Consider the following 24,952-nt stretch of genomic DNA (forward strand, 5'->3'; position numbering starts at 1 on the left):
TTTTATTATAAATGGAGGGTAGAGAAATTGGGCGATAAATGGGGGGGGAGTGAGGTAAGAGGAATTTTAATTGTGTGTGTGTGGTTTTGAGAGACATTTGCTCTTGCAGAGGGCGGGGGCGGGGGGAATACACACACACACACACACACACACACACACAGGAGTTACACACAGGAGTTAACACACACATACACACACAGGAGTTACACACATACACACACACACACACACACTGGAGTTAGAGACCAGCCTAAGCAACATGCCGAAACCCCGTCTCAACTAAATATACAAAAAATAGCTGGGCGTGGTGGCGCACGCCTATAGTCCTAGCTACTGGGGAGGCTGAGGTGGGAGGATGGCTGGAGCCCAAGAAATCGAGGCTGCAGTGAGCCGAGGTCGCGCCGCTGCACTCCAGGCTGAGTGACAGGGCGAGGCTATGTCTCAAAACAAACAAACAAAAAAAAACAAAAAAAAGAAAGAAAATATATAACACAGTGAAATGAAAGGATTGAGGGAAATTAAAATTACACGCCATAAAGGTGGGAGGGCGATAACCACTCGTACAAAGCGTGCGAAGTTATTTCAAGCGGTCCTCCAGGCCACCGTGCTGTTCCGCTCCCAGAAGCCCCGGGCGGCGGAAGTCGTCACTCGAAGAAGGGAAGGGGCCCCACGCTGCGCACCGGAAAGTTTACTATGGCGATGAGCAGCGGCGGCAGTGGTGGCGGCGTCCCGGAGCAGGATTCCGTGCTGTTCCGGCGCGGCACAGGCCAGGTGAGGTCGCAGGCAGCGCAGTCTCCCTACCGGCGCTCGCAGCACCCTTCTTCCGGCCCGACTTTCCTTCCACAGCCGCGGGACGGCATCAAGTCTGTCCGCTCACTGGAGTTGTCCGCGTTTTTTACGTCTTTTCTCACTCCGTTCCCTGCGAACCCCATCCGTAAGCTCCTTCCTCGAGCAGTTTGGGCTCCTTGATGGCGTTGAGTGGAGGCCCTGCCGCGACTTGGCAGTAACTTATTTTGTTCACCCGTCTTTGGCTGGTGTCGGGGAGGTGAGGGCATTAGGCCAGGGTGAAGCAGGGAAACCACTTAGGAGTCTGTTAAGATGATCCGGACTTTAGATCAAGATGTTATTAGGCCGGGCGCGGTGGCTCAAGCCTGTAATCCCAGCACTTTGGGAGGCCGAGACGGGTGGATCACGAGGTCAGGAGATCGAGACCATCCTGGCTAACACGGTGAAACCCCGTCTCTACTAAGAAATACAAAAAACTAGCCGGGCGAGGTGGCGGGCGCCTGTAGTCCCAGCTACTCGGGAGGCTGAGGCCGGAGAATGGCGTGAACCCGGGAGGCGGAGCTTGCAGTGAGCTGAGATCCGGCCACTGCACTCTAGCCTGGGCTACAGAGCGAGACTCCGTCTCAAAAAAAAAAAAAAAAAAAAAGATGTTATTAACAGAATTAAAGTATTTGGATTATGGATATATTTTGAAATCGGAGGCAACAGGTTTTTCAGATAGATTCGATAACGGAGGTTATCCTGAATAGTTGAAAAGATACAGTTGCTTTTTACTGAGATGCGAAAGAGCAGATTGCCAGTAGAGCAGATTTCTCAGGAGTTCAGTCTTGGGCATAGCATGGTGGGGGTGAATTTGACTGGAGTGAGTTGGAGAGTAGGAGAAGAGAAATCCAAGGCAACATTTGACCAGCCTGGGCAACATAGTGTGACTCCGAGTCCACAAAAATTAAAAACACAAAATTTACACAGGCGTTGTGGTGCGCGCCTGTGGTCCCAGCTACTTGGAAGGTTCAGGTCTTGGAAGGCTCAGGGAGGTTGAGGCTGCAGTGAGCTGTGATTGCGCCTCTGGGCGACAGAGCCAGACCCTGTCTTAAAATTAACAGAAACATCGGTAGACATATTTCAAGGAATTTTATTTAAAAAAAATTTTTTTTTTTAGAGACAAGGTCACTCCCTGTGGCCCAGGCTGGAGTGCAGTGGCGTGATCCTAGCTCATTGCAGCATCAATCTCTTGGCCTCAAGCGACCCTCCTGCTTTAGCCTTTGGAGTAGCTGGGACTAAAGGAGGGATCCACCACGGAATTTTATTATAAATGGAGGGTAGAGAAATTGGGCGATAAATGAGGGGGGGAGTGAGGTAAGAGGAATTTTAATTGTGTGTGTGTGGTTTTGAGAGAGGGGGGTCTTGCTCTGTTGCCCAGGCTGCTGGGGTGCCAGTGGCGCAATCATGAATCACTACAGCCTTGACTCCTGGGCTCAAGCTATCCTCCCACCTTTGCCTCCCAAAGTGCTGGGATTACTGGTGTGAGCCACACTGCACTAAGATGGGAGCAACATGTTTCAACATGTTTGTGGATTGATGGGAAAGAAGAATGGGAAAGTTGATGTCGCAAAGAAGAGAATTGCTAGAGCAATGTCCTAGAGTAGGTAAGAAGGGATGGATTTGGCCTTTGTTGGAAACATTAGCGGTTCTTTTGGTGACAGCTATATAGTTACACATCTATGATATGTGACTGGGCAGATAGGATGGCAGGAGATTTTGAAAGTTCTCTTGATTCTTACTGTTCTCTTAGTGAAAGAAGCAAGGTTATCAGCTAGGAGCTAGGATGAGAGAGGAAAGAGAAGTTGGGAAGTAGATAGTTCTTTAGAAGAGTGGGCAAGGGTTGGACAGGGAAGTTTAGTGGAAATGTTGCTAGGCAACATAAAAGGCCTACTTGAGATTCCTGGTCATGAGTTGAAGGAGACCAGACAGCAAGATTGTGTGTATGAGGGCAGCCACAGAGTAAATGGAGAGTTGAAATTAATACGATTGTAGTTTTACCACGTGGATATGAAGAAGTGAGGGGGAGAAGTACAAACAAGTTATCTTACCAATTGACCATGGAATTTAAGCTGGCTAAGGAAATGAAATGAGGATATTAAGACCCTAAGAGACAGTTTAAAAAGTGGGAGGATCGGCCGGGCATTGTGGCTCACTCCTGTAATCCCAGCACTTTGCGAGGCCGAGTGGGGCAGATCACAAGGTCAGGAGTTCGAGACCAGCCTGGCCAATATGGTGAAACCCTGTATCTACTAAAAATACAAAAATTAGTGGGCGTAGTGGCACTTGTCTGTAATCCTAGCTACTCGGGAGACCGAGGCAGAAAAATTACTTGAACCTGGGAGGCAGAGGTTACAGAGAGCCGAGATCACACCTTTGCACTCCAGCCTGGGCAACAAGAGCAAAACTCCATCTTAAAAAAAAAAATACAAAAATTAGCTGGGTGTGGTGGCACATGCCTGTGATCCCAGCTACTTGGGAGGCTGAGGCAGGAGAGTCACTTGAACACGGGAGGTGGAGGTTGCAGTGAGCCGAGATGACGCCACTGCACTGCAGCCTGGGTGACAGAACGAGACTGTCTCAAAAAAAAAAAAAAAAAGTGAGAGGATCAATGTATTGCCAGTCCTAGTGAAGTGGAATGTTTGTCCCCATTAAACCGCTAGTAGGAGTAAGTTGCAGAGCCTAGAAGGTGATGGTTAAGAGAGTGGGATTCTTGAAACTGCATTTATGGAGAGGTTGTGGTTATTGGTTATAATAAATAAATACTTTGAAGCGAGTGAGTAGCTGAGATTTGGGGATGTGTCAGTTCATTCTCATACTGCTACAAAGACATACCTTAGACCAGGTATTTATAAAGATAAGAGGTTTAGTCGGCTTACAGTTCTGCAGCCTGTACAGGCTTCTCTTGTGGAGGCCTAAGGAAACTTACAGTCATGGCAGAAGGTGAAGGGGAAGCAAGCACAGTCTTCATGTGACCAGCAGGAGAGAGAGAGAAGGGGGAAGTGCTACATACTTTAAAACAACCAGATCTTGTGAGAACTCTTACCAGGAGACAGCACTAGGGGGATGGTGCTAAATCGTTGGAAATCACCCCCATGATCCAGTCGCCTCCTATCATGCCCACCTCCAACACGGGATCACAATTCAGCATGAGATTTGGGTAGGGACACAGAGCCAAACCACATCAGGGGATGTACAAGATTGTGGTGGAGAGGAGTTTAGAACCCTGCAAATACAGGGTAGTTGAAGGGATCATTTACATGGATATTTAAATCACCAAAAATTATGGCAGTGTTGGAGAGAGAACTGCAATGTAAACATTAAGGAATGAGGAAGAGTGAGTCAGGATGCTGTAGATGACTGCAGTAGGAAGTGATAATAGACTGCGAGTCTGGTGACAAGATTTTCCGTCTTTTTTTGTTTCCCCCCCCCCACCCCCCGAGACAGAGACTCTTTCTCTTGCCCAGATGGGAGTGCAGTGGCGCGATCATGGCTCACTACAACCTCCTCCCAGGCTCAAGTGATTCTCCCACTTCAGCCTCTCAAGTAGCTGGAACTACAGGCACTGACCACCATGCCTGGCTACTTTTTGTCAGGATTTTCAAAGCTGGGAATTTTTAGAGGGGAATGGAGGAGAATAATCTGGAAGTGCAAGTAAGAAGCAGGGAAGATTTCTTTCCCACATCTCTGGTAGGTACCGTGATATGAAGAGTGTGGAGGAGAAAAGAGGAAACATCTAACATTTGAGATGACTGCAGAGGAAAAGGCATCCTCGGGGAGTTGGATTTTACTTAGAGTGAGAAATGAAGGGATGATTCAGAGGTTAAAGAGTGGGATTTTGTTATTTACTCAAGGGAGCACAGTGGAACTTTCAGGAAGTGGTAGGAGAAGGTAGAAGATGGCAGGGTGTTGGGAATAATTTGAGAAATCTGAGCTGCTGGAAGTGACTGAGAATCAGATATAAAGGCGGTCCTGATGTTCTGGTCTGGCTGCCGTTGCCGTGTAACGAATCTGCCAAAACTTAGTGGCTTGAAACAACAAAGAACATTTTATTATTTCTCATCGTTTCTGTGGGTCAGGAATTTGTGAGGGCCTTGCTGGGCAGTTTTCGTGCAGCTGTCTCGTGGTTGTGCCTACATAGTTGCTAGAGCTTCAGTAGCTGGGGACTGAGCAACTAGGGATTGGCGGGCTATCTCTTTTTTTCAAGTAGTCTCATGAAGATTTCTTTATGTGGTTTCAATGTGTGGGCTGGTTTGGATTTCATTATAGCATGGTGGCCTCAGTTGGATTGATGTTTTGTGATCCTTCTCATCCCTCCTTGTCCTGTCCCCAGACAACCACTGATCTACTTTCTGTCACCATAGATTAGCCTGCATTTTTAAGAATTTTATAAGCATGGAATGATAAGTACTTTTTTTGTCATGTTTCTTTTACTTCGCATAGCTATTTTGATTTTCATCCATTTTATTGCTGAGTAGTGTTCCATTGCATTTATATACTATACTGTATCCATCGCTTAGTTGTGAACATTTGGGCTTTTTCCAGTTTGGGACTGTTAATAAGTAGAGCCACTGTGAATATTAGTGTATAAGACTTCGTATAGCCAAGGCTGGCAGATCACTTGAGCCCAGGAGTTCTGAGACCAGCCTGGGAAAAATGGTGAAGCCCCTGTCTTTTTATTTTAAAATCAAAAATTAAAAATTTTCTATAAAAAGGATTTTAAAAAGACTTTATATAGACGTACGCTTTCATTTTTCTTGAGTAAATACTTAGGTCACAGGGTAGATGTATTTTTAAGTCTTTAAGGAGCTGTCAAACTCTTCTTCAAAGCGGTGGTTGCACCATTTTACTTTTGAATGTAACAGAGTTTAATTGAGCAAAGAACAATTCAAAAGTTGGACAGCCCCCTCAACTAGAATAGGTTCAGAGCAGCTCCCCCATTTTGCATTTTGACCAGCAATGTATGAAAGTTCCATTTGCTCAGTGTCCCTGCAAACACTTGGTATGGTCAGTCTTTTTAATTTTAGGCATTATAATAGATGGAGTGGCGTCTTGTGATTTTAATTAGCGTTTCCTAATGACCAGTGCTGCTCTTGATCATTTCATGAGCTTATTTGCCATCCGTATATCTTCTTTGGTGAAGTGTCTGTTCAAATCATTTGGGTTTTTTTTTTTTTATTTTGGAGACAGTGTCTCACTCTGTCACCTAGGCTGTTGTGCAGTGGTGCAATCACACAGCCTACTGCAGCCTCCACCTCCTGCTCACAATCTTCTTGCCTCAGCCTTCTGAGTAGCTGAAATTACGAGCATGCACCACCATGCCTGGCTAATCTTTTTTTTTTTTTTTTTTTTTTTTACACGGAGTCTCGCTCTGTTGCCCAGGCTGGAGTGCAGTGGCACAATCTCGCCTCACTGCAACCTCTGTCTCCCAGGTTCATGCCATTCTCCTGCCTCAGCCTTCCCAGTAGCTGGGACCACAGGCGCCCGCCACCACGCCCGGCTAATTTTTTGTATTTTTAGTAGAGACGGGGTTTCACCGTGTTAGTCAGGAAGGTTTCGATCTGCTGACCTTGTGATCCACCTGCCTCTGCCTCCCAAAGTGCTGGGATTACAGGCGTGAGCCACCACGTCCGGCCAAACTGGCTAATTTTTTAAAAATTTTGTAGAAACGAGGTCTCGTTATGTTGCCTGGGCTTGTCGTGAACTCCTGGGCTCGAGCTATCCTTCCTGCCTCAGCCTCCCAAAGAGTGGGATTGTAAGTATGAGCCACTGCACCTGGCCAACTTACTCATCTTTTAATTGAATTTTTTTGTTGTTGCGGTTTGAGAGTTCTTCGTATTTGCTGCGTACAGTATCTTTATCAGACAGGTAACTTGCATGTATTTTCTCCCGGTTTACCGCTTGGTTTGTCATTTTGTTAGCAACATCTTTTTAAGAACAGAAAATCTTAATTTTGCTGAAATCTAATTTTTCAGTTTTCTCTTTGATGGTTTTGAGAGAGGAGGTAAAAAGAGACTAGCTAGGCCGATAGACAAAGAGTCCTCGGTAGAACTTCCCTTCTAACAAAAAGCAGCCCAAGAAATCACTTCTGTTCCAACTAGGAGCAGCCTGGAAGATCGGGCTGTAAACATTGATAAAGAAGCAGTTCTGACACCGAGAGGGAGCTTCCTGGGTAATCAGCAAGCTTCACATATGTACAATGGGTCCCAGTAAACAACAGTGGACCTTAGTGAGCACATTCCTTTTTTTTTTGGACATACTCAGATAAGGAAGCTGGAAGCGTGCATGTTGTGGGTTGTTGGGGATGCCTGCAGCTGCACGGAGAGAAAGGGGCACCTGGGACCAGGCATGTCCACCATGGAGGCTCCACCTCCCCTTATTTAGCACATGCACAATAGGAAAGAGATAAGCAATGTGGAGTAGCTCAGGCCAAGGACCTGCCTGCATAATAAAAGGTTGGGGTGGGGGCTGCCAGAGATTCACGCTCTATGCGGATGGCACACCTGGTCCTAACTGGTTTTTTGCTCCCTATGGAGATAAGATACCCCCTTTCCATTAGGTCATTTATAAAAATGCTTGCATTTCACCCTGGAATGGCAACCGTTTTCAGGACCCCTCTCTGCAGGAGAGAGCTATTCTCTTTTATTTGCCTATTAAATTTCTGCTCTAACCTCACACCCTTGGTGTGTCAGTGTCCTTGATGTCCTCGGTGTGAGACCAAGAACTTCGGGTGCCATCCCGGGCAACAAAGCCATTTCAGTTTGTTCTTTTGTTATAGGCAATCCGTGATCACAGATTTCTCTCTTTTTTTTAATACAGTTTAGAGTTTTAATTTTACACTTAGGTCTGTAATCCATTTTGAGGTAATTCTTATATATGGCTCAATGTAGGTGGAAATTTGGTTTGTTTTTGCATAAGGATTTCCAATAGTTTTACCATCATTTCTTGAAACTACTATGCTTTCTCTGTTAAACCACATTTGTAACTTTAGTTAAAATCAATCATAAGGCCGGGCGCGGTGGCTCAAGCCTGTAATCCCAGCACTTTGGGAGGCCGAGACGGGCGGATCACGAGGTCAGGAGATCGAGACCATCCTGGCTAACACGGTGAAACCCCGTCTCTACTGAAAAATACAAAAAAAAAAAAACTAGCTGGGCGAGGTGGCGGGTGCCTGTAGTGCCAGCTACTGGGGAGGCTGAGGCAGGAGAATGGCGTGAACCCGGGAGGCAGAGCTTGCAGTGAGCCGAGATCCGGCCACTGCACTCCAGCCTGGGCGACAGCGCGAGACTCCGTCTCAAAAAAAAAAAAAATAAATAAATAAATCATAATATCACAGGGCTATTCCTGACTCTAAATTCTGTTACATTGTCTATTAGCCTATATTGATGTCAGTACTACACTTTTAATTACTATAGCTTCAGAGTATGTCTTGTAAACCAAAAATAAAATTATAGGCACCCCCCTGCACAACCAACTGAATGGACCCATCCTCTCATCCAAGGGCATTCCAAAATTAACCTGAAAAACTAGTTCAAGCCATGATGGAAGGGGGAGTTGGACATGTCTCATCACACCCTCCTCCCTTTTGGAATTACTGATAGAACAGACTCTTAAAGTCTGATAAGAAACATTTACAGCCTACCCTCTCTGAAGCCTGCTACCTGGTAGCTTCATCTGCATGATAAAACCTTTGTCTCCACAACCCCTTATGGTAACCCAAACATTCCTTTCTACTTGAAATTCTGTTGATTTCAAGTAGTGGCCAATTAGAAAATCTTTAAATCTTCCTATGAGGTAGAAACCTCCCTACCCCCACTTTGAGTTGTCCCGCCTTTCACGACAGAACTCATATACATCTTACCTATATTGGTTGGTGCTGCATGTCTCCCTAAAATGTATAAAACAAAGCTGTATCCCACCACCTTGGGGACATGTCATCAGGACCTCCTGAGGGCTATGTCATAGGTGCGTCTTTAACCTTGGCAAAATAAACTTTCTAAATTGATTGAAACCTGTCTCAGATACTTTTGGTTTACAATCTTAAAGTTAGGTAATGTAAATTGTCCAGCTTTGGTTTATTTGTGTCCTTAGTATTTCCATATAAATTTTAGAATCAGCTTTTCAATTTAATATACTACTTTTCTCTTAGATCCACAATTAAATATATTTGATGCTAACAATTCTGGTTTTTTGTTTTTTTGTTTTTCTGGACAGAGTTTCACTCTTGTTGCCCAGGCTGGAGTGCAGTGGCGCAGTCTTGGCTCACCACAACCTCTACCTCCTAGGTTAAAGCAGTTCTCCTGCCTCAGCCTCCTGAGTAGCTGGGATTACAGGCATGCACCACCACGCCCAGCTAATTTTGTATTTTTAGTAGAGATGGGGTTTCTCCATGTTCATCAGGCTGGTCTCGAACTCCTGACCTCAGGTGATCCACCCACCTCGGCCTCCCAAAGTGTTGAGATTACAGGCGTGAGCCACTGCGCCTGGCGAGTTCTGTTATTTTTAAAACCCAAGTTTCCCTGGTCAATCTTGGTTGGATGAAGCTTATTTTTAGTAGATTCCCCTGGAAAGGCTAGCGAGTACAGTATTCTACATTTTAAACTTTTCTTAGTCTTGCTACTTCAAGCATATAAAATTCTTGGCTCATACTTTTTCCCCATAAATTTCTATGAGAAAGTCTAATGATAACTGATTTTTTTTTATTTTGTAACTTAGTCTTTTTGCTTAGAGGCTCTAAGGATGGGAGGGGGTTCTTCCTCCCATCCCTAGGAATTTTTCTTTTTTTTTAAATTCCTGACCACTAGACCACCAGGGAGATCGTTTTGTTTTTATTCTTCAGGGACCCCATGTGTACATATAAATAAATACTGTTTGCCAACTTATCAACCATTTTGCTTCTTATTTATTTTTGTTCCTTTGGTTCTTTTTCATGCCTTTGCTTTGGTGCTCCTTAGGTTTTCAGTCAGATATATTTGTCCTTGGGTACCTTGTAATCAGTATTACTTTTTCTTCTGTCAGTTTGTTTTCTGTTCGTTTTGAAATTACTTGTTTCCTGGTCTGGCAGTAACAGTTGAGATATGAGGAGTTTGAGTTACCATCTGTCTGTGTATCTTGCTTTAAGACTGCACTCTTCTATTGATATCACTGTCCTCTGATTCTGTGATTTCTTTATTTCTTCAGGACCACCCTTCATTTTCTACTGTTTGCTTCCTTTTTTTTTTTTTTTTTGAGATGGAGTCCCACTCTATCACTCAGACTGGAGTGCAGTGGTGTGATCTTGGCTCACTGCAACCTCTGCCTCCCGGGTTCCAGCAGTTCTCCTGCCTCAGCCTCCCAAGTAGCTGGGACTACAGGTGCATACCACCATGCCCAGCTAAGTTTTGTATTTTTAATAGAGATGGGGTTTTGCCGCATTGGCAGGCTGGTCTCAAACTCCAGACCTCGAGTAATCCACCCACCTCTGCATCCCAAAGTGCTGGGATTACAGTCATGAGCCACCGTGCCCGGCCTCCCCCGTCTACCTCCCCCCCCTTTTTTTTTTCGAGACAGAGATTACAGGTGTGAGCCACTGGACCCCAGCCTGTTTTTATTCCTTTTACCACATCTTCAAGGAACATCTTCCCTTCCAAGTGGGAATGTAACCTTGAACAAGTCAGTTAATCTCTTTGTGATTACTTTTCTTATCTGCAAAGTGACTTAATGCTTTTAAGTACTTTTTTTTTTTTTTTTTTTTTTAAGACAGGGTCTCTGTCACCCTGGCTGGAGTGCAGTGGCGTGATCTCTGATCTCCACTCTCTGCAATCTCCTCTTCCCTGGTTCAAGCAGTCCTGCCACCTTAGCCTTCTGAATAGCTGGGACTACAGATGTGAACCACCACGCCCAGCTAATTTTTGTACTTTTTGTGGAGATGGGGTTTTCCCATATTGCCCAGGTTGGAATTATAAGTACTTTTTATCATACAGCAAGATTGACAGTTTTTTATTGGAACACATTTATCTCTATATAATAGAGATTAACAGGAAAATGACAAGGCTGGGTGCGGTGGCTCATGCCAATAATCCCAGCACTTTGGGAGGCTGAGTTGGGAGGATCACTTGAGGTCAGGAGTTTGAGACCAGTCTTGCCAAGATGATGAAAGCTCATGTCTACTAAAAATATAGAAATTAGCCCAGCTTGATGGTGGGAGCCTGTAATCCCAGCTACTTGAGAGACTGAGGCAGGAGAATCACTTGAACCTGGGCAGCAGAAGTTGCAGTGAGCTGAGATCGTGCCACTGCACTCCAGCCTGGGTGGCAGAGCGAGACTCTTGTCTCAAGAGAAAGTGAACAAACAAACAAACAAAAAAAATAACAAACTTTTTTGGAATTCATTGGCTAATACCGTACCAAATCCAAAATACTCTATAGTATACCAAATCCAACTCTACCTTATAGTATAAATTGGATTCTATTTGGACTTGTCTCACTGATCCCTCAAACAGTGTGTTTTATTTTTTATCGAAGTAAAAAAATTTGTCATTTTAGCCATTTTTAAGTATATAGTTCAGTAACGCTAAGTATGTTCGTGTTGCTGTGCAATAGATCTTCAGAACTTTTTCGTCGTACAACCTGAAACTCTACCCATTAGCAAATCCCCATTTCTCCTTCCACTTAGCCCATGGTAATCATCATTCTTTCTAATTCTATAAATCTGTCTATTTTAGTTACCTCACGTAAGTAAATTCTTTTTTTTTTTTTTTTTTTTTTTGAGATAGTCTTGCTCTGTTTCCTAGGCTGGAGTGCAGTGGCACGATCTCGGCTCACTCTAAGCTCCGCCTTTTGGGTTCACAGCATTCTCCTGCCTCAGCCTTCCAAATAGCTGGGACTACAGATGCCCACCACCACACCCTGCTAATTTTTTGTATTTTTAGTAGAGACAGGGTTTCACCGTGTTAGCCAGGCCAGGATGGTCTCGATCTCCTGACCTCGTGATCCACCCGCCTTAGTCTCCCAAAGTGCTGGGATTACAGGCATTATTAGCCACTGTGCCTGGCCTCACATAAGTAAATTCTTATAGTGTGTTTATTTTTGCTTCCATACCTTTTTTGTTGTCCTTGTTCATGTTCTTACTTGGAATGCGTTCTATTTTGTCTACCTGTACAAATCCTATTGGTTTTTTGGTTTTTTTCCTTCCCCCCCCCCACAAAGTCTCAATTTGTTACCCATGCTAGAGTGCAGCGGCGCCATCTCCACTCACTGCATCCTTGACTTCCTGGGCTCAAGTGACCCTCTCGCCTCAGCCCTGCAGGTGGCTGGGACTACAGGCGTGTGCCACCATGCCCAGCTAAATTTGTTTTTTGTTTGCTTGTTTTTGAGACAGAGTCTCACTCTGTTGCCCAGGCTGGAGTGCAGTGGCACAATCTCGGCTCACTGCGATTTCTGCCGCCTGGGTTCAAGCGATTCTCCTGCCTCAGCCTCCTGAGCAGCTGGGATTACAGGTACCTGCCACCACGCCAGTTTATTTTTGTAGTTTTAGTAGAGATGAGGTTTCACCTTGTTGGCCATGCTGGTCTCAAACTCCTGACCTCGTGATCTGTCTGCCTCGACCTCCCACAGTGCTGGAATTACAGGCGTGAGCCACCATACCCGGCCAAAATTTTTGTATTTTTAGTAGACACAAGGTTCTTACCCTGTTGCCTAGGCTGGTCTCGAAGTCCTGAACTCAAGCAATTCACCTGCCTTGGCCTCCCAAAATGCTGGGATTATAAGCCACTGTGCCCAGCCTAAATCCTGTTGGTTTTTTTTGTTTTGTTTTGTTTTGTTCTGTTTGTTTTTTGAGACAGAGTCTTGCTATCTCTCTCAGGCTGGAGAGCAGTGGCGCGATCTTGGCACACTGCAACCTCCACTTCCCAGGTTCAAGTGATTCTCCTGCCTCAGCCTCCCAAGTACCTGGGATTACAGGCATGTGGTACTATGTCCAACTAATTTTTCTATTTTTAGTAGAGACAGGGTTTCACCATGTTGGCCAGGCTGGTCTCGAACTCCTGACCTCGTGATCCACCCACCTCGGCCACCCAAAGTGCTGGGATTACAGGCGTGAGTGGTTTTTATTTCTTAGGTCGGATTCCTGCATATGATCTTTCAGTATACATTAGTTTCTTTCCTTTTTAATTAAAATACTGTTTATATTTCACATTTTGATGTTTGTTCAGATTTGTTTTATGTTGTTTTTTGTTTTGTCTTGTGTGATCATCTTAAATCCCTAGTTAGATCATAACTGAACAGTAACATGTTTCTATATATCTCTCAGTGACTTGCACAGTGCTAGTAGTGCTAAAAAATTATTTATTATTATTATTTTGTCGTCGTCGTTGTTAGACAGGGTCTTGATCTGTCACCCAGGCTAGAAGGCAATGGGAAAATCATTGCTTACAGCAACCTCCAACAACTGGGCTCATGTAATTCTCCTGCCTCAGCCTCCCAATTAGCTGGGATTACAGGCATGAGCCACCATGTCTGGACAAAAATATTTCTAGGTGCGGTGGCTCATGCCTGTAATTCCCACACTTGGGAAGCCGAGCGAGGCTGGAGAATGACTTGAGCCTAGGAGTTCAAGACCAGCTTGGCTAAGATGGCGAGACCCCATCTCTACAAAAAATTTTAAAAACTAGCCAGGCATGGTGGCATGCACCTGTATTCCCAGCTACTCAGTGGGCTGAGGTGGACGGTCGTTTGAACACAGGAATTTGAGGGGAGAAAAAAGGCAGAGAGAGAGAAGTGAAGAAAGAAAGGAGGGAGGGAGAGAAGAAAGAAACAAAATAAAGGAAAAGAAAGAAAGAAAACTGGTATCAGGAAAGCAGGAAAGGGAAATGGAAGTAAAAAATAATAGTAAAAATAAAATGAAAATTGGTTAGTCACTATTAACAATTTTGTATCCTTATAATCTGGAAACATAATTTCAAAAGAAAAAATATTCTTTGGATCATAGGTTCTGAGGTCAGAACAGCTTTCCCGTAGTCTAGATGAAGTCAAGTTTTATCTGATCTTAATTGAAATAAGTGTAGCTGGCCTTGAACAAATCTACTCATGGTCTGTAGATAGGAATTAAATTGTAGGGGCATTCACTTTATGGCATTCATTCTTAGAACATTTACCTATGTCCAGCTTTTGAAGTAAAGTCACAAAACCTTTAAGCAGGTTAAGTTTCCTGTGGCTTTATTTAGGATTTTAAATACTCATTTTCAGTGTAATTTGGTTATGTGTAGATTAAGATGACTGTTGGTACTAACATACATTTTCTGATTAAACCTATCTGAACATGAGTTGTTTTTATTTCTTACTCTTTCCAGAGTGATGATTCTGACATTTGGGATGATACAGCATTGATAAAAGCATATGATAAAGCTGTGGCTTCATTTAAGGTATGAAATGCTTACTTAGTCGTTTTCTTATTTTCTCTCGTTATTCATTTGGAAAGGAATTGATGACATACAGTAAAGTGTTAAAGTACATGTTACTCAGTTTTCATTTTGAAGATTAGATGATAATATGAGTTAGTTAAATCAGGTGATATCTTCCTTTAGAAGTTGATAGCCTATATATGTCATCCTTTTTATGAAGGCAATTTAAATAAAATTTAAAATATTTATTCCTACCTGGGTATAGTGGCTCACTCCTGTAATCTCAGCACTTTGAGAAGCCAAGGCAGGTGGATCACCTGAGGTCAGGAGTTCGAGACCAGCCTGGCCAACATGGTGAAACCCCATCTTTAATAAAAATACAAAAATTAGCCAAGCGTGGTGGCACATGCCTGTAATCCCAGCTGCTTGGGACACTGAGGCAGGAGAATCGCTTGAACCTGGGAGGCAGAGGTTGCAGTGAGCCAAGATCGTACCACTGCACTCCAGCCTGGGCGATAGAGTGAGACTTCATCTCAGAAAACAAACAAAAAGTGTATTCCTTTTAGTATTTTTACATTGTATCAAACTACAGAAGTCCTCTAATTGAGATTAATAGGAAAAGGACAACCTGAATTATAATTTTAAACATTTAACAAGCATTTAATAAAATAATGATGAAGATAAATAGCATTAGTACGGCAATTAATACTTGTAGCATGCTGACAGTACTCTATGTGCTTTGCATATATTAAATTAATCTAATCATCCCAAATTCTGTAAGTTGGGTATCAAGTCAGGTGTTCCTATTGGGTAGGAATATACAGTTCTTTTAGGAAGTGTAGTATGGTTCTGTGTCTCAAGACACTTACACAGTTGGCCAACATCAGCACCTTCTCCACTCTCTGAGATGTTTAGTCTTACTGAGCACTAAATAAGCGTCATCAGTAGTCCAGGCTACCTTGAACAGAGCATATACTCATACAGTGTATAAAGAGTACCAAGCATACAGAGTTCATGTGTTTCTCATAGTTACTCTTGTAACGTGAGCTAAGGATCAGACCTCTATGTCACCTTTGTAACTGATTTCTAGATTTTTTTTTTTTTTTGAGATGGGGTCTTGCCGTGTCACCCAGGCTAGAGTGTGTAGTGGCGTGATCATGCCTCATTGTAGCCTTCAACTCATGAGCTCAAACAATCCTCCTACCTCAGCTTCCTGAGTAGTTGGGACCACAGGTGTGTGCCATCACACCCAACTCACTTTTGTTTTCTATGTAGAGATGCAGTCTCACCCTGTTGCCCAGGCTGGCCTGTAACTCCTGAGCTTAAAAGATCCCTCCGCCTTGACCTCCCAAAGTGCTGGGATTACAGGCATGAGCCACTGCACCCGGCCTAGATTTTTAAATGTGCTTTCCAGTATACACTGAAACTAGAAGTCAACTAAAAAAGAATTACCAAGAGAGTTCTATAAAATAGAGATTGAAATGGGGCTCAGTGTGGGGTGGGTTGGTTATATTTCAGGGAGAAGTAATCTGAGTAAAGGAGGAAAAGAACTGACGCGGGAAAACGATAGTTTTAGTAGTGAGTTTGAGTATGAATTAAGTTGAAATTGAGTTTGAATTAAGTTGAGGTTGAATATGAATTAAGTTGAGGTTGAGTTTGAGGTATGAATTAAGATGTGAAATTGATCATTGGAAATGTTAGATTGAGAACAGTCAGAGCTGGATTAAGAGCTTCATAAGTGTGTTTGCAGACTGTTGTAACTAAAGTAATAAGAATAGATGGCCTTGGCTGGGTGCGGTGGCTTATGCCTGTAATCCGAGCACTTTGGGAGGCCGAGGTGAGCAAACCATGAGGTCAGGAGTTCACGACCAGCCTGGCCAACGTGGTGAAACCCCATCTTCACTAAAAATACAAAAATTAGCTGGGCATGGTGGTACACACCTGTAATCCCAGCTACTCAGGAGGCTGAGGCAGGAGAATCGCTTGAATCCCGGAGGCGGAGGTTGCAGTGAGCTGAGATCAGCACGACTGCACTCCAGGCTGGTGACAGAGTGAGACTCTGTGTTAAAAAAAAAAAAAAAGATGGCCTTAAGCAAGTAAAGAAGGATGGCCAGCTCTTATTGGGAATGCCTAAATCTAAGGTTTAATCAGAAGTAATGAAACCACTGGGGCCCTACATTGCCATGACATCCAAGGGGCCATGAATATCAGGAAGAAAGATAATTAACAGGGTCTAATGTTACAGAGAGGTTGAGAGGAAGGAGATTTGATTAAAAGGGTCTTTAGAGCTGATAATCAGATGTATGATGCCTTTAAGAGCAGTTTTATAGTGTAGGGAGTGGTCAAAAGAGGAAATAGATGCTTTCTGAGGTGATGGAGCCTTGAGACTAGCTTATAGTGGTAACTGGGTTGCGTTGTGACTTTTATTCTATGCACCACCCTGTAACATGTACATTTTTATTCCTATTTTCATAGCATGCTCTAAAGAATGGTGACATTTGTGAAACTTCAGGTAAACCAAAAACCACACCTAAAAGAAAACCTGCTAAGAAGAATAAAAGCCAAAAGAAGAATACTGCAGCTCCCTTAAAACAGGTTATTTTAAAATGTTGAGATTTAACTTCAAAGGATGTCTCGTTAGTCCTTATTTAATAGTGTAAAATGTCTTTACCTTAAGTGATTAGTACAGTGTTTATGTTGACATATAATTACACAACTTCAAAAACAACTATTAAATTTTCTGTTATTTAGGAACATGCATGTTAGTCATGAAAGTATAAAGAATTAGATGGGAATGATAAATGCTAAAATCAGGACATGTGTTCCATTTGTGAGTGGAAGGCAGGGAAAAGGTGCCGTTTGGGAGGAGTACCCAAGAGCCGTAAGCTGAATTGGCAGTGTTTTACATCTTAAGCTGAGAGAGAGATTTTTTTTCCCCTTTTTCTTCAAAAACCCTAAAACTACTAATTCCAAGGAACCCAGAAGTCTAGGTGGATTATTTCTGCTAGTAGTCCTGAAAGCTGAATATTTTGGTGTCTTTTGAGCCAACTTTAGTTTCATCATTACCAAGGGGAAGAGAGCTGACAGTTGACGAGCACTTTGTCTAGGCCAGTCCAGAGTGCTGGGCACCATATGCATTTTCTCTCCCTCCTGCTGTTCACCACAAATATGGGAGGTAGCTTACATTATAGCCATCTAATAAGATAGGGAAACTAAGACTCAAAGAGATTCAGAAATTTGTACATGATTATAAAAGCGAGAGTTGGAATTCAGATTTATGTATTTAGACCCCAAGCCTTTCTCATTATATTATTTTGCCTTCCAAGTGTCTACCCTCTATCCTTTGCCTCCACACTGATCAAAACAAGATGTTAGTTTGCCCTCTTCAAAAGAAATGTGTGCATGTATATATCTTTGATTTCTTTTGTAGTGGAAAGTTGGGGACAAATGTTCTGCCATTTGGTCAGAAGACGGTTGCATTTACCCAGCTACCATTGCTTCGGTTGATTTTAAGAGAGAAACCTGTGTTGTGGTTTACACTGGATATGGAAATAGAGAGGAGCAAAATCTGTCCGATCTACTTTCCCCAATCTCTGAAGTAGCTAATAATATAGAACAGAATGCTCAAGAGGTAAGGATACAAAAAAAAATTCAATTTCTTGAAGCAGAGACTAGATGAGAAACTGTTAAACAGTATATATAGTTGTCAGTTTGATCCACTGAGGCATTAATTTTTTCTTAATGACACCCTTATAACAAAAACCTGCATATTTTTTCTTTTTAAAGAATGAAAATGAAAGCCAAGTTTCAACAGATGAAAGTGAGAACTCCAGGTCTCCTGGAAGTAAATCAGATAATATCAAGTCCAAATCTGCTCCATGGAACTCTTTTCTCCCTCCACCACCCCCCATGCCAGGGCCAAGACTTGGACCAGGAAAGGTAAACCTTGTATGAAAGGTTTTCCAGAAAATAGTTAATATCGGGACATATAACCTCTCTGTTAACTAATTTGTAGCTCTCCCATGAAATTTTTGTAGCTTAAATACACAAGAGTTTTTTGAAAAGGAAATAAGGTGATGCAAAATAGTTAATTTTTAAAAAAAGTTAGACACTGCAGTGGATGCAACAATGCTTTATATGAAAGATTTATCTGGTTACTTTTGTGGAGTATTAGGTATTAGACTGATAATTAGTACACTTATTTAAGTTAGAAAGTATAATAGTGGGCCAGATGCGGTGGCTCACGCCTGTAATCCCAGCACTTTGGAAGGCCAAGGCGGGCGAATCACGAGGTCAGCAGTGGAGACCATCCTGGCTAACACGGTAAAACCCCATCTTTAGTAAAAATACAAAAAAAATAGCCAGGCATGGTGGCAGACACCTGTAGTCCCAGCTACTCGGGAGACTGAAGCAGGAGAATGGCGTTAACCCGGGAGGCAGAGCTTGCACTGAGTCAAGATCGTGCCACTGCACTCCAACCTGGGCGACAGAACGAGACTCCGTCTCAAAAAAAAAGAAAGTGTAATAATAATTTATCATTAGCTGGATGATACGCTGTTGTTTCCCATGTTACCTGTATAAGATATGTAAAATAAGAACACTTTATTTACATCTAATACAGATAAAATCCTGAGGCGCTCTCAGATTGTTTTGTAGAGTTCAAATGTAAATATTGTTTTCATTTATGGTCCTTTTGGTTATAAGTAACAGAAATCAACTCTAAAAAGATTTTATTATAGGTTAGATTATGTCATGGAACCTAAGGGCTTGTCCCTTTCTAGTTCTTTTGTGTAAAGTAGTGATTCTTCCATGGAGGGGATGGTATTTAGGCAAATTTTGGTTTTTTTTTTTTGAGATGGAATTTTGCTCTGTTGCTCAGGCTGGAGTGCAGTGGCGCCATCTCGGCTCACTGCAACTTCCACCTCCTGGGTTCAAGCTGTTCTCCTGCCTTAGCCTCCTAAGTAGCTGAGATTAAAGGCACCCGCCACTGCACCCGGCTAATTTTGTATTTTTAGTAGAGACAGGGTTTCACCATGTTGGCCAGGCTGCTCTTGAACTCGTGACCTCAAGTGATCTCCCCACCTTGGCCTTCCAAAATGCTAGGATTACAGGCGCCCGGCCTAGGCACTCATTTTTAAAAATCAAGCATGACTCATCAAAAGTTTTAAGATTTTCCGTGATAATGTTCTTATTGAGGCTTACATTATATTATAGTTTCTTGACTCTAAAATGATGTACCCTCTTAGAATATATATATCATGCTTCATTGGTCTCAGGGGGCTGATTTTTATAAGGTGAGAGATTTGCTAGTTTTCACAGTATGTGCTCTAAGTTAGCATATATAGCTAAACAGGCTTTCATAAAAACATTATACAATTTAGTTAATGAAATTCGGGATATAGTCTTTTATGATTGAAATAATTTTGCTGAATAGACTGTCTTCTGATTTATTAGGTAATTACCACTCTTATTTTGTTTTATTTCCTTAATGTCTACATAGAAAGGAAATGAGAAAAATCCAGAGGTTGTCATTTGACTTATGAGTCGGTTTGACTTCAGGATTTGGTACATGAAATTTCACTTAATCTTTTTGATATGTATAATACAAATATTCTGGGTAATTATTTTTATCCTTTCGTTTTGAGTCCTTTTTATTCCTGTCATATTGAAATTGGTAAGTTAATTTTCATTTGAAATATTCCTTATAGCCAGGTCTAAAATTCAGTGGCCCACCACCGCCGCCGCCACCACCACCACCCCACTTACTATCATGCTGGATGCCTCCATTTCCTTCTGGACCACCAGTAAGTAAAAAAGAGTATAGATTAGATTTTGCTTTCATATACAATTTGATAATTAGCAGAACAGAGGATCGGAAAATGTCTTTGTAGACCATCCCTTGGGCCAGATTCTAATGGGTAGAAATTTGAACTAAACCTCCGGGGTTTTTTTGTTTGTTTTTAATGCCTTTCTGTTACCCAAATGCAGTACTCTTGTAGTCCCAACTCTAAGCTCTAGGTTGCCTGCTTCTTTCCCGGCAGAAGTTGGTATCTAGTCTATAGGGAAGTAGTTCCTGTTAGAAGGGATTTAATTATACCATATATAAGGGATTAGTGTTTGCCCTTCTAGGTATAGTTGGGTGTTAGCTTCTGATGTAAACTGGATTTCTTTTTCTTTCTTTTTTTTTTTTTTTTTGAGGCAGAGTTTTGCCATTGTTGCCCAGGCTGGAGTGCAGTGGTATGATCTCGGCTCACTGCAACCTCCGCCTCCTGAGTTCAAGCAGTTCTCCTGCCTCAACCTCCCGAGTAGCTGGGATTACAGGCGCCTGCCACCATGCCCGGCTAATTTTTGTAGTATTAGTAGAAATGGGGTTTCACCATGTTGGCCAGACTGGTCTTGAACTCCTAACCTTAGGTGATCCACCCACCTTGGCCTCCCAAAAGTGCTGGGATTACAGGCGTGATCTACCACACCCAGCTGTAAACTGGATTTCTAATGTTAGATTTTTAGGTATTAACAATAGATACAAAGATACTTTTTGGCATACTGTGTATTGGGATGGGGTTAGGACAGATGTTCTACCCAAGATGTTTGCTTAAAATGGCCCTTGAAATGATATGTGAGCTGTGTGTGTGCGCGCGCATGTGTGTGTGTGTGTGTGTGTGTGTGTATTAAGGAAAAGCATGAAAGTATGCTTGACTTTTTTTTACTCATAGCTTCATAGTGGAACAGATATATAGTCTAAATCAAAATGTTTAAATTTTTATGTCACTGTCTTTTGATCCTTGTTAAATTTAATTTTGTTGGTATTTTGTTGTTATTAGTTGGCTTTCTCCAAATGCTAGCTATATTAAGAAATTTAAGGCCAGGTACAGTGGCTCATGCCTGTAATCCCAGCACTTTAGAAGGCCAAGGCAGGAGGATCACTTGAGCTCAGGAGTTTGAGACCAGTGGAGGCAGCATAGCAAGACCTCGTCTTTGTTTAGGGGAAAAAAAGAAATTTAAGTAGGAGATGATCTAAGCAAACATACAATTAATATCTAGCATTCACTGTATAATATAAATCTCCAGACTTTACTTTTTTGTTTACTGGATATAAATAACATCTTTTTCTGTCTCCAGATAATTCCCCCACCACCTCCCATATGTCCAGATTCTCTTGATGATGCTGATGCTTTGGGAAGTATGTTAATTTCATGGTACATGAGTGGCTATCACACTGGCTATTATATGGTAAGTAATCACTCAGAATCTTTTCCTGACAATTTTTTTGTAGTTATGTGACTTTGTTTTGTAAATTTACAAAATACTACTTCTTCTCTCTTTATATTACTAAAAAAAAAATAATAAAGTACAACTATCTGTCTGAAGCTTAAATTACTCTTGCATTGTCCCTAAGTATAATTGTAGTTAATTTTTAAAAGCTTTCATGCTGCTGTTAGATTATTTTGATTATACATTTTTGAATTGAAGTTATACTTTTTGTAAATAATGTTTTAATATCTGCTTTGATTTGAAATTGATTGTACGGGAATGGAAAAGATGGGATACTTTTTCATAAAAGAAAAATTAAATTCTTTTTTTTTTTGAGACAGAGTCTTGCTCTGTCGCCCAGGCTGGAGTGCAGTGGTGTGATCTTGGCTCACTGCAAGCTCTGCCTCCCAGGTTCATGCCAGTCTCCTGCCTCAGCCTCCCAAGTAGCTGGGACTACAGGTGCCTGCCACCACACCTGGCTAATTTTTTGTATTTTTTAGTAGAGACAGGGTTTCACCATGTTAGCCAGGATGGTCTTGATCTCCTGACCTCGTGATCCACCCGCCTTGGCCTCCCAAGAAAAATGAAATTCTTCTTATGCACAAAGATCTGGGGTAATATGTACCACATTGAACTTTGCAGAGTATGGCTTCAAACTTGTCACTTTATACATTAGTCTCCTACAGACATGTTCTATTGTATTTTAGTCAAAACATTTAAAATTATTTTTAGAAGGAAGTTCATGTGCCCTGCTAAAATTATGATGTGATATTATAGACACTTGAATTTTTAGTAAATTAATATAGAAGAAACAACTGACTTAAAGGTGTACCTTTTTAAATGTATCATCTATGTGTGCCCCCTTTAATATTCTTATTTAAAAGTTAAGGCTGGGCATAGAGGCTCATGCCTATGATCCCAACACTTTATGAGGCGGAGGCGGGCAGATCACTTGAGATCAGGAGTTCAAGACCAGCCTGCCAGCATGATGAAACCCCGTTTCTACTAAAAATACCAAAAAAAATTTAGCTGGGCGTGGTGGCACATGCCTGTAATCCCAGCTACTTGGGAGGCTGTGGCAGGAAAATTGCTTGAACCAGGGAGGCGGAGGTTGCAGTGAGTTCAGATTGTGCCACTGCACTCTACCTTTGGTGACAGAGTAAGACTCTATCTCAAAAAAAGAAAAAGACCTGGCACAGTGGCTCACACCTATAATCCTAGTACTTTGGGAGGTCAAGGCAGGTGGATCACTTGAGGTTAGGAGTTCAAGACCAGCCTGGACAACATGGTGATACCCTGTCTCTACTAAATACACAAAATTAGCTCAATGTGGTGGCGGGCAGCTATAATCCCAGCTACTTGGGAGGCTGAGGCAGGAGAATCACTTGAACCTGGGAGACAGAGGTTGCAGTGAGCCGAGATCACACAGCTGCGTTCTAGCCTGGCCAACAGAGTGAGAATTTCAGGGGGGAAAAAAAAAGTCACTCGTCAGTTGTTGTTGTTTAACCTTGGTATATTTGTATGTATCATGAATTCCTCATTTTAATGACCAAAAAGTAACAAATAAACAGCTTGTAATTTGTTTTGAGATCAGTTATGACTGTAATACTCTAAGCTTTTATGTTTTTTAAATTATGAAATAGTTGAAGAAAAAATATATAATGTAAATATAAAGTACTGGTATAATTTATGTTCTAAATAGCTTTCTTGAGATATAATTCACATGGTGTGCAGTTTACCTTTGAAAATACGCAAGTTGGCCGGGCGCAGTGGCTCACGCCTGTAATCCCAGCACTTTGGGGGGCCAAGGCAGGCAGATCACGAGGTCAGGAGATCAAGACCATCCTGGCTAATACGGTGAAAATATCATCTCTACTAAATATCCAAAAAAAATTAGCCGGGCATGGTAGCGGGTGCCTTTTGTCCCAGCTACTCGGTAGGCTGAGGCAGGAGAATGGTGTGAACCCAGGAGGAGGTGGAGCTTGCAGTGAGCCGAGATTGCACCACTGCACTCCATCCTGGGTGACAGAGCAAGACTCCGTCTCAAAAAATAAAATAAAATAAAAAAGAAAATATACAAGTCAGTGGTTTTGGTTTTCACAGTTATGCAACCATCACTACAATTGTAGAACATTTTCATCACCCCAAAAAGAAACTGTTACCTTCATTTTCCCCACCCCTAGGCAGTCAGTACGCTTTCTGTCTCTATGAATTTGTCTATTTTCGATATTATATATAAATGGAAGTATACGATATGTGATCTTTTGTGTCTGGCTTCTTTCACTTAGCTTACTATTTTCAAGATTCATCCATGCTGTAGCATGCATCAGTACTGCATTCCTTCTTATTGCAGAATATTCCATTGTTTGGTTATATCACATTTTATCTATTCATCAGTTCATGGACATTTAGGTTGTTTTTATTTTGGGGCTATAATGAATAATGTTGCTATGAACATTTGTTTGTGCTGTTTTTGTTTTTTGGTGTTTTGTTTTGTTTTGTTTTTTGAGACAGAGTCTCGTTCTGTCACCCAGGCTGGAGTGCAGTGGCGCGATCTTGGCTCACTGCAAGCTCCCCCCACCAGGTTCACCCCATTCTCCTGCCTAAGCCTCCTGAGTAGGTGGGACTATAGGCACCCGCCACCACACCTGGCTAATTTTTTTTTTTTTTTTTTTAGATAGGCTCTTGCTCTGTCACACAGACTGGAATGCAGTGGCATGATCATATCTCACTGTAGCCTCAAACTCCCGGGCTCAGCAAGGCCACTTCCCCACCATGCCCAGCCCAGAACATTTTCATTACCCAAAAAGAAACCCCATACCCATTAGAATTCACTCCCTAATATCCTGTCGTCCCAGCTCCTGAGAACCACTAATTTACTTTCTGTGGATTTGCCTATTCTGGACATTTTATATAAATGGAATTCTACAATATGTGGCCATTTATACCTGGATTCTTAGCGTAAGTTTCTCAAGGTTCATCCATATTGAAGCCATATATCAGTACTTCGTATCTTTTGTTGCTGAATAATATTTCATCATACGGACATAGAACATTTTATCCAGAAAGGTGTTTGGGTTGTTTCCTCTTTGGGTTATTATGAATAATGCTGTTAGGAATGTTTGTTTGCAAAATTTTGTATGGGCATGTTTTCAGTTCTCTTGGGTATACAACTAGGAGTGTAACTGTTGGCTCTTAGGCTAACTCTGTGTTTAACTCTTTGAGGAACTTCGAAACTGTTTTCTGAAGTGGCTGTACCATTTTACATTCCCACCAACAGTGTATAAAGGTTCTTCTTTCTCCACATTCTCTTCAGCAGTTATTGTTGTCTCCGATTATAGCCATCCTAGTTGGGTGAGAAATGGTACCTTACTGTGGCTTCAATTTGCATTTCCTAATGACTGAATCATGTTGTATCTTTTCATAAGATGCTGCTGGTCATTTATATATCTTCTTTGGAGATATATAAATTTATTTATATATCATTTATATACT

General features: G+C 42.1%; 1 protein-coding gene across 4 annotated transcripts in view; it reads left to right on the forward strand.

Moving 5' to 3' along the window:
- Window positions 1–537: 537 nt before the first annotated feature.
- Window positions 538–24,952, forward strand: part of LOC105543371 (survival motor neuron protein) — a 31,991-nt gene continuing 7,576 nt past the window's right edge. For 2 of the 4 annotated variants that reach the window (XM_011985236.1, XM_011985238.1), the window contains exons 1-7: window positions 538–771; window positions 14,153–14,224; window positions 16,679–16,798; window positions 17,634–17,834; window positions 17,990–18,142; window positions 19,912–20,007; window positions 21,326–21,436. In XM_011985236.1, the coding sequence (XP_011840626.1) occupies window positions 694–771; window positions 14,153–14,224; window positions 16,679–16,798; window positions 17,634–17,834; window positions 17,990–18,142; window positions 19,912–20,007; window positions 21,326–21,436 (831 nt within the window). In that variant the 5' untranslated portion in view covers window positions 538–693. The remainder of the gene's footprint in view (window positions 772–14,152; window positions 14,225–16,678; window positions 16,799–17,633; window positions 17,835–17,989; window positions 18,143–19,911; window positions 20,008–21,325; window positions 21,437–24,952) is intronic. The other 2 variants (XM_011985240.1, XM_011985239.1) reach the window with 1 other exon arrangement.

This window comes from Mandrillus leucophaeus, unplaced genomic scaffold (genome assembly GCF_000951045.1).
Source record: "Mandrillus leucophaeus isolate KB7577 unplaced genomic scaffold, Mleu.le_1.0 Scaffold281, whole genome shotgun sequence".
NCBI lineage: Eukaryota > Metazoa > Chordata > Mammalia > Primates > Cercopithecidae > Mandrillus > Mandrillus leucophaeus.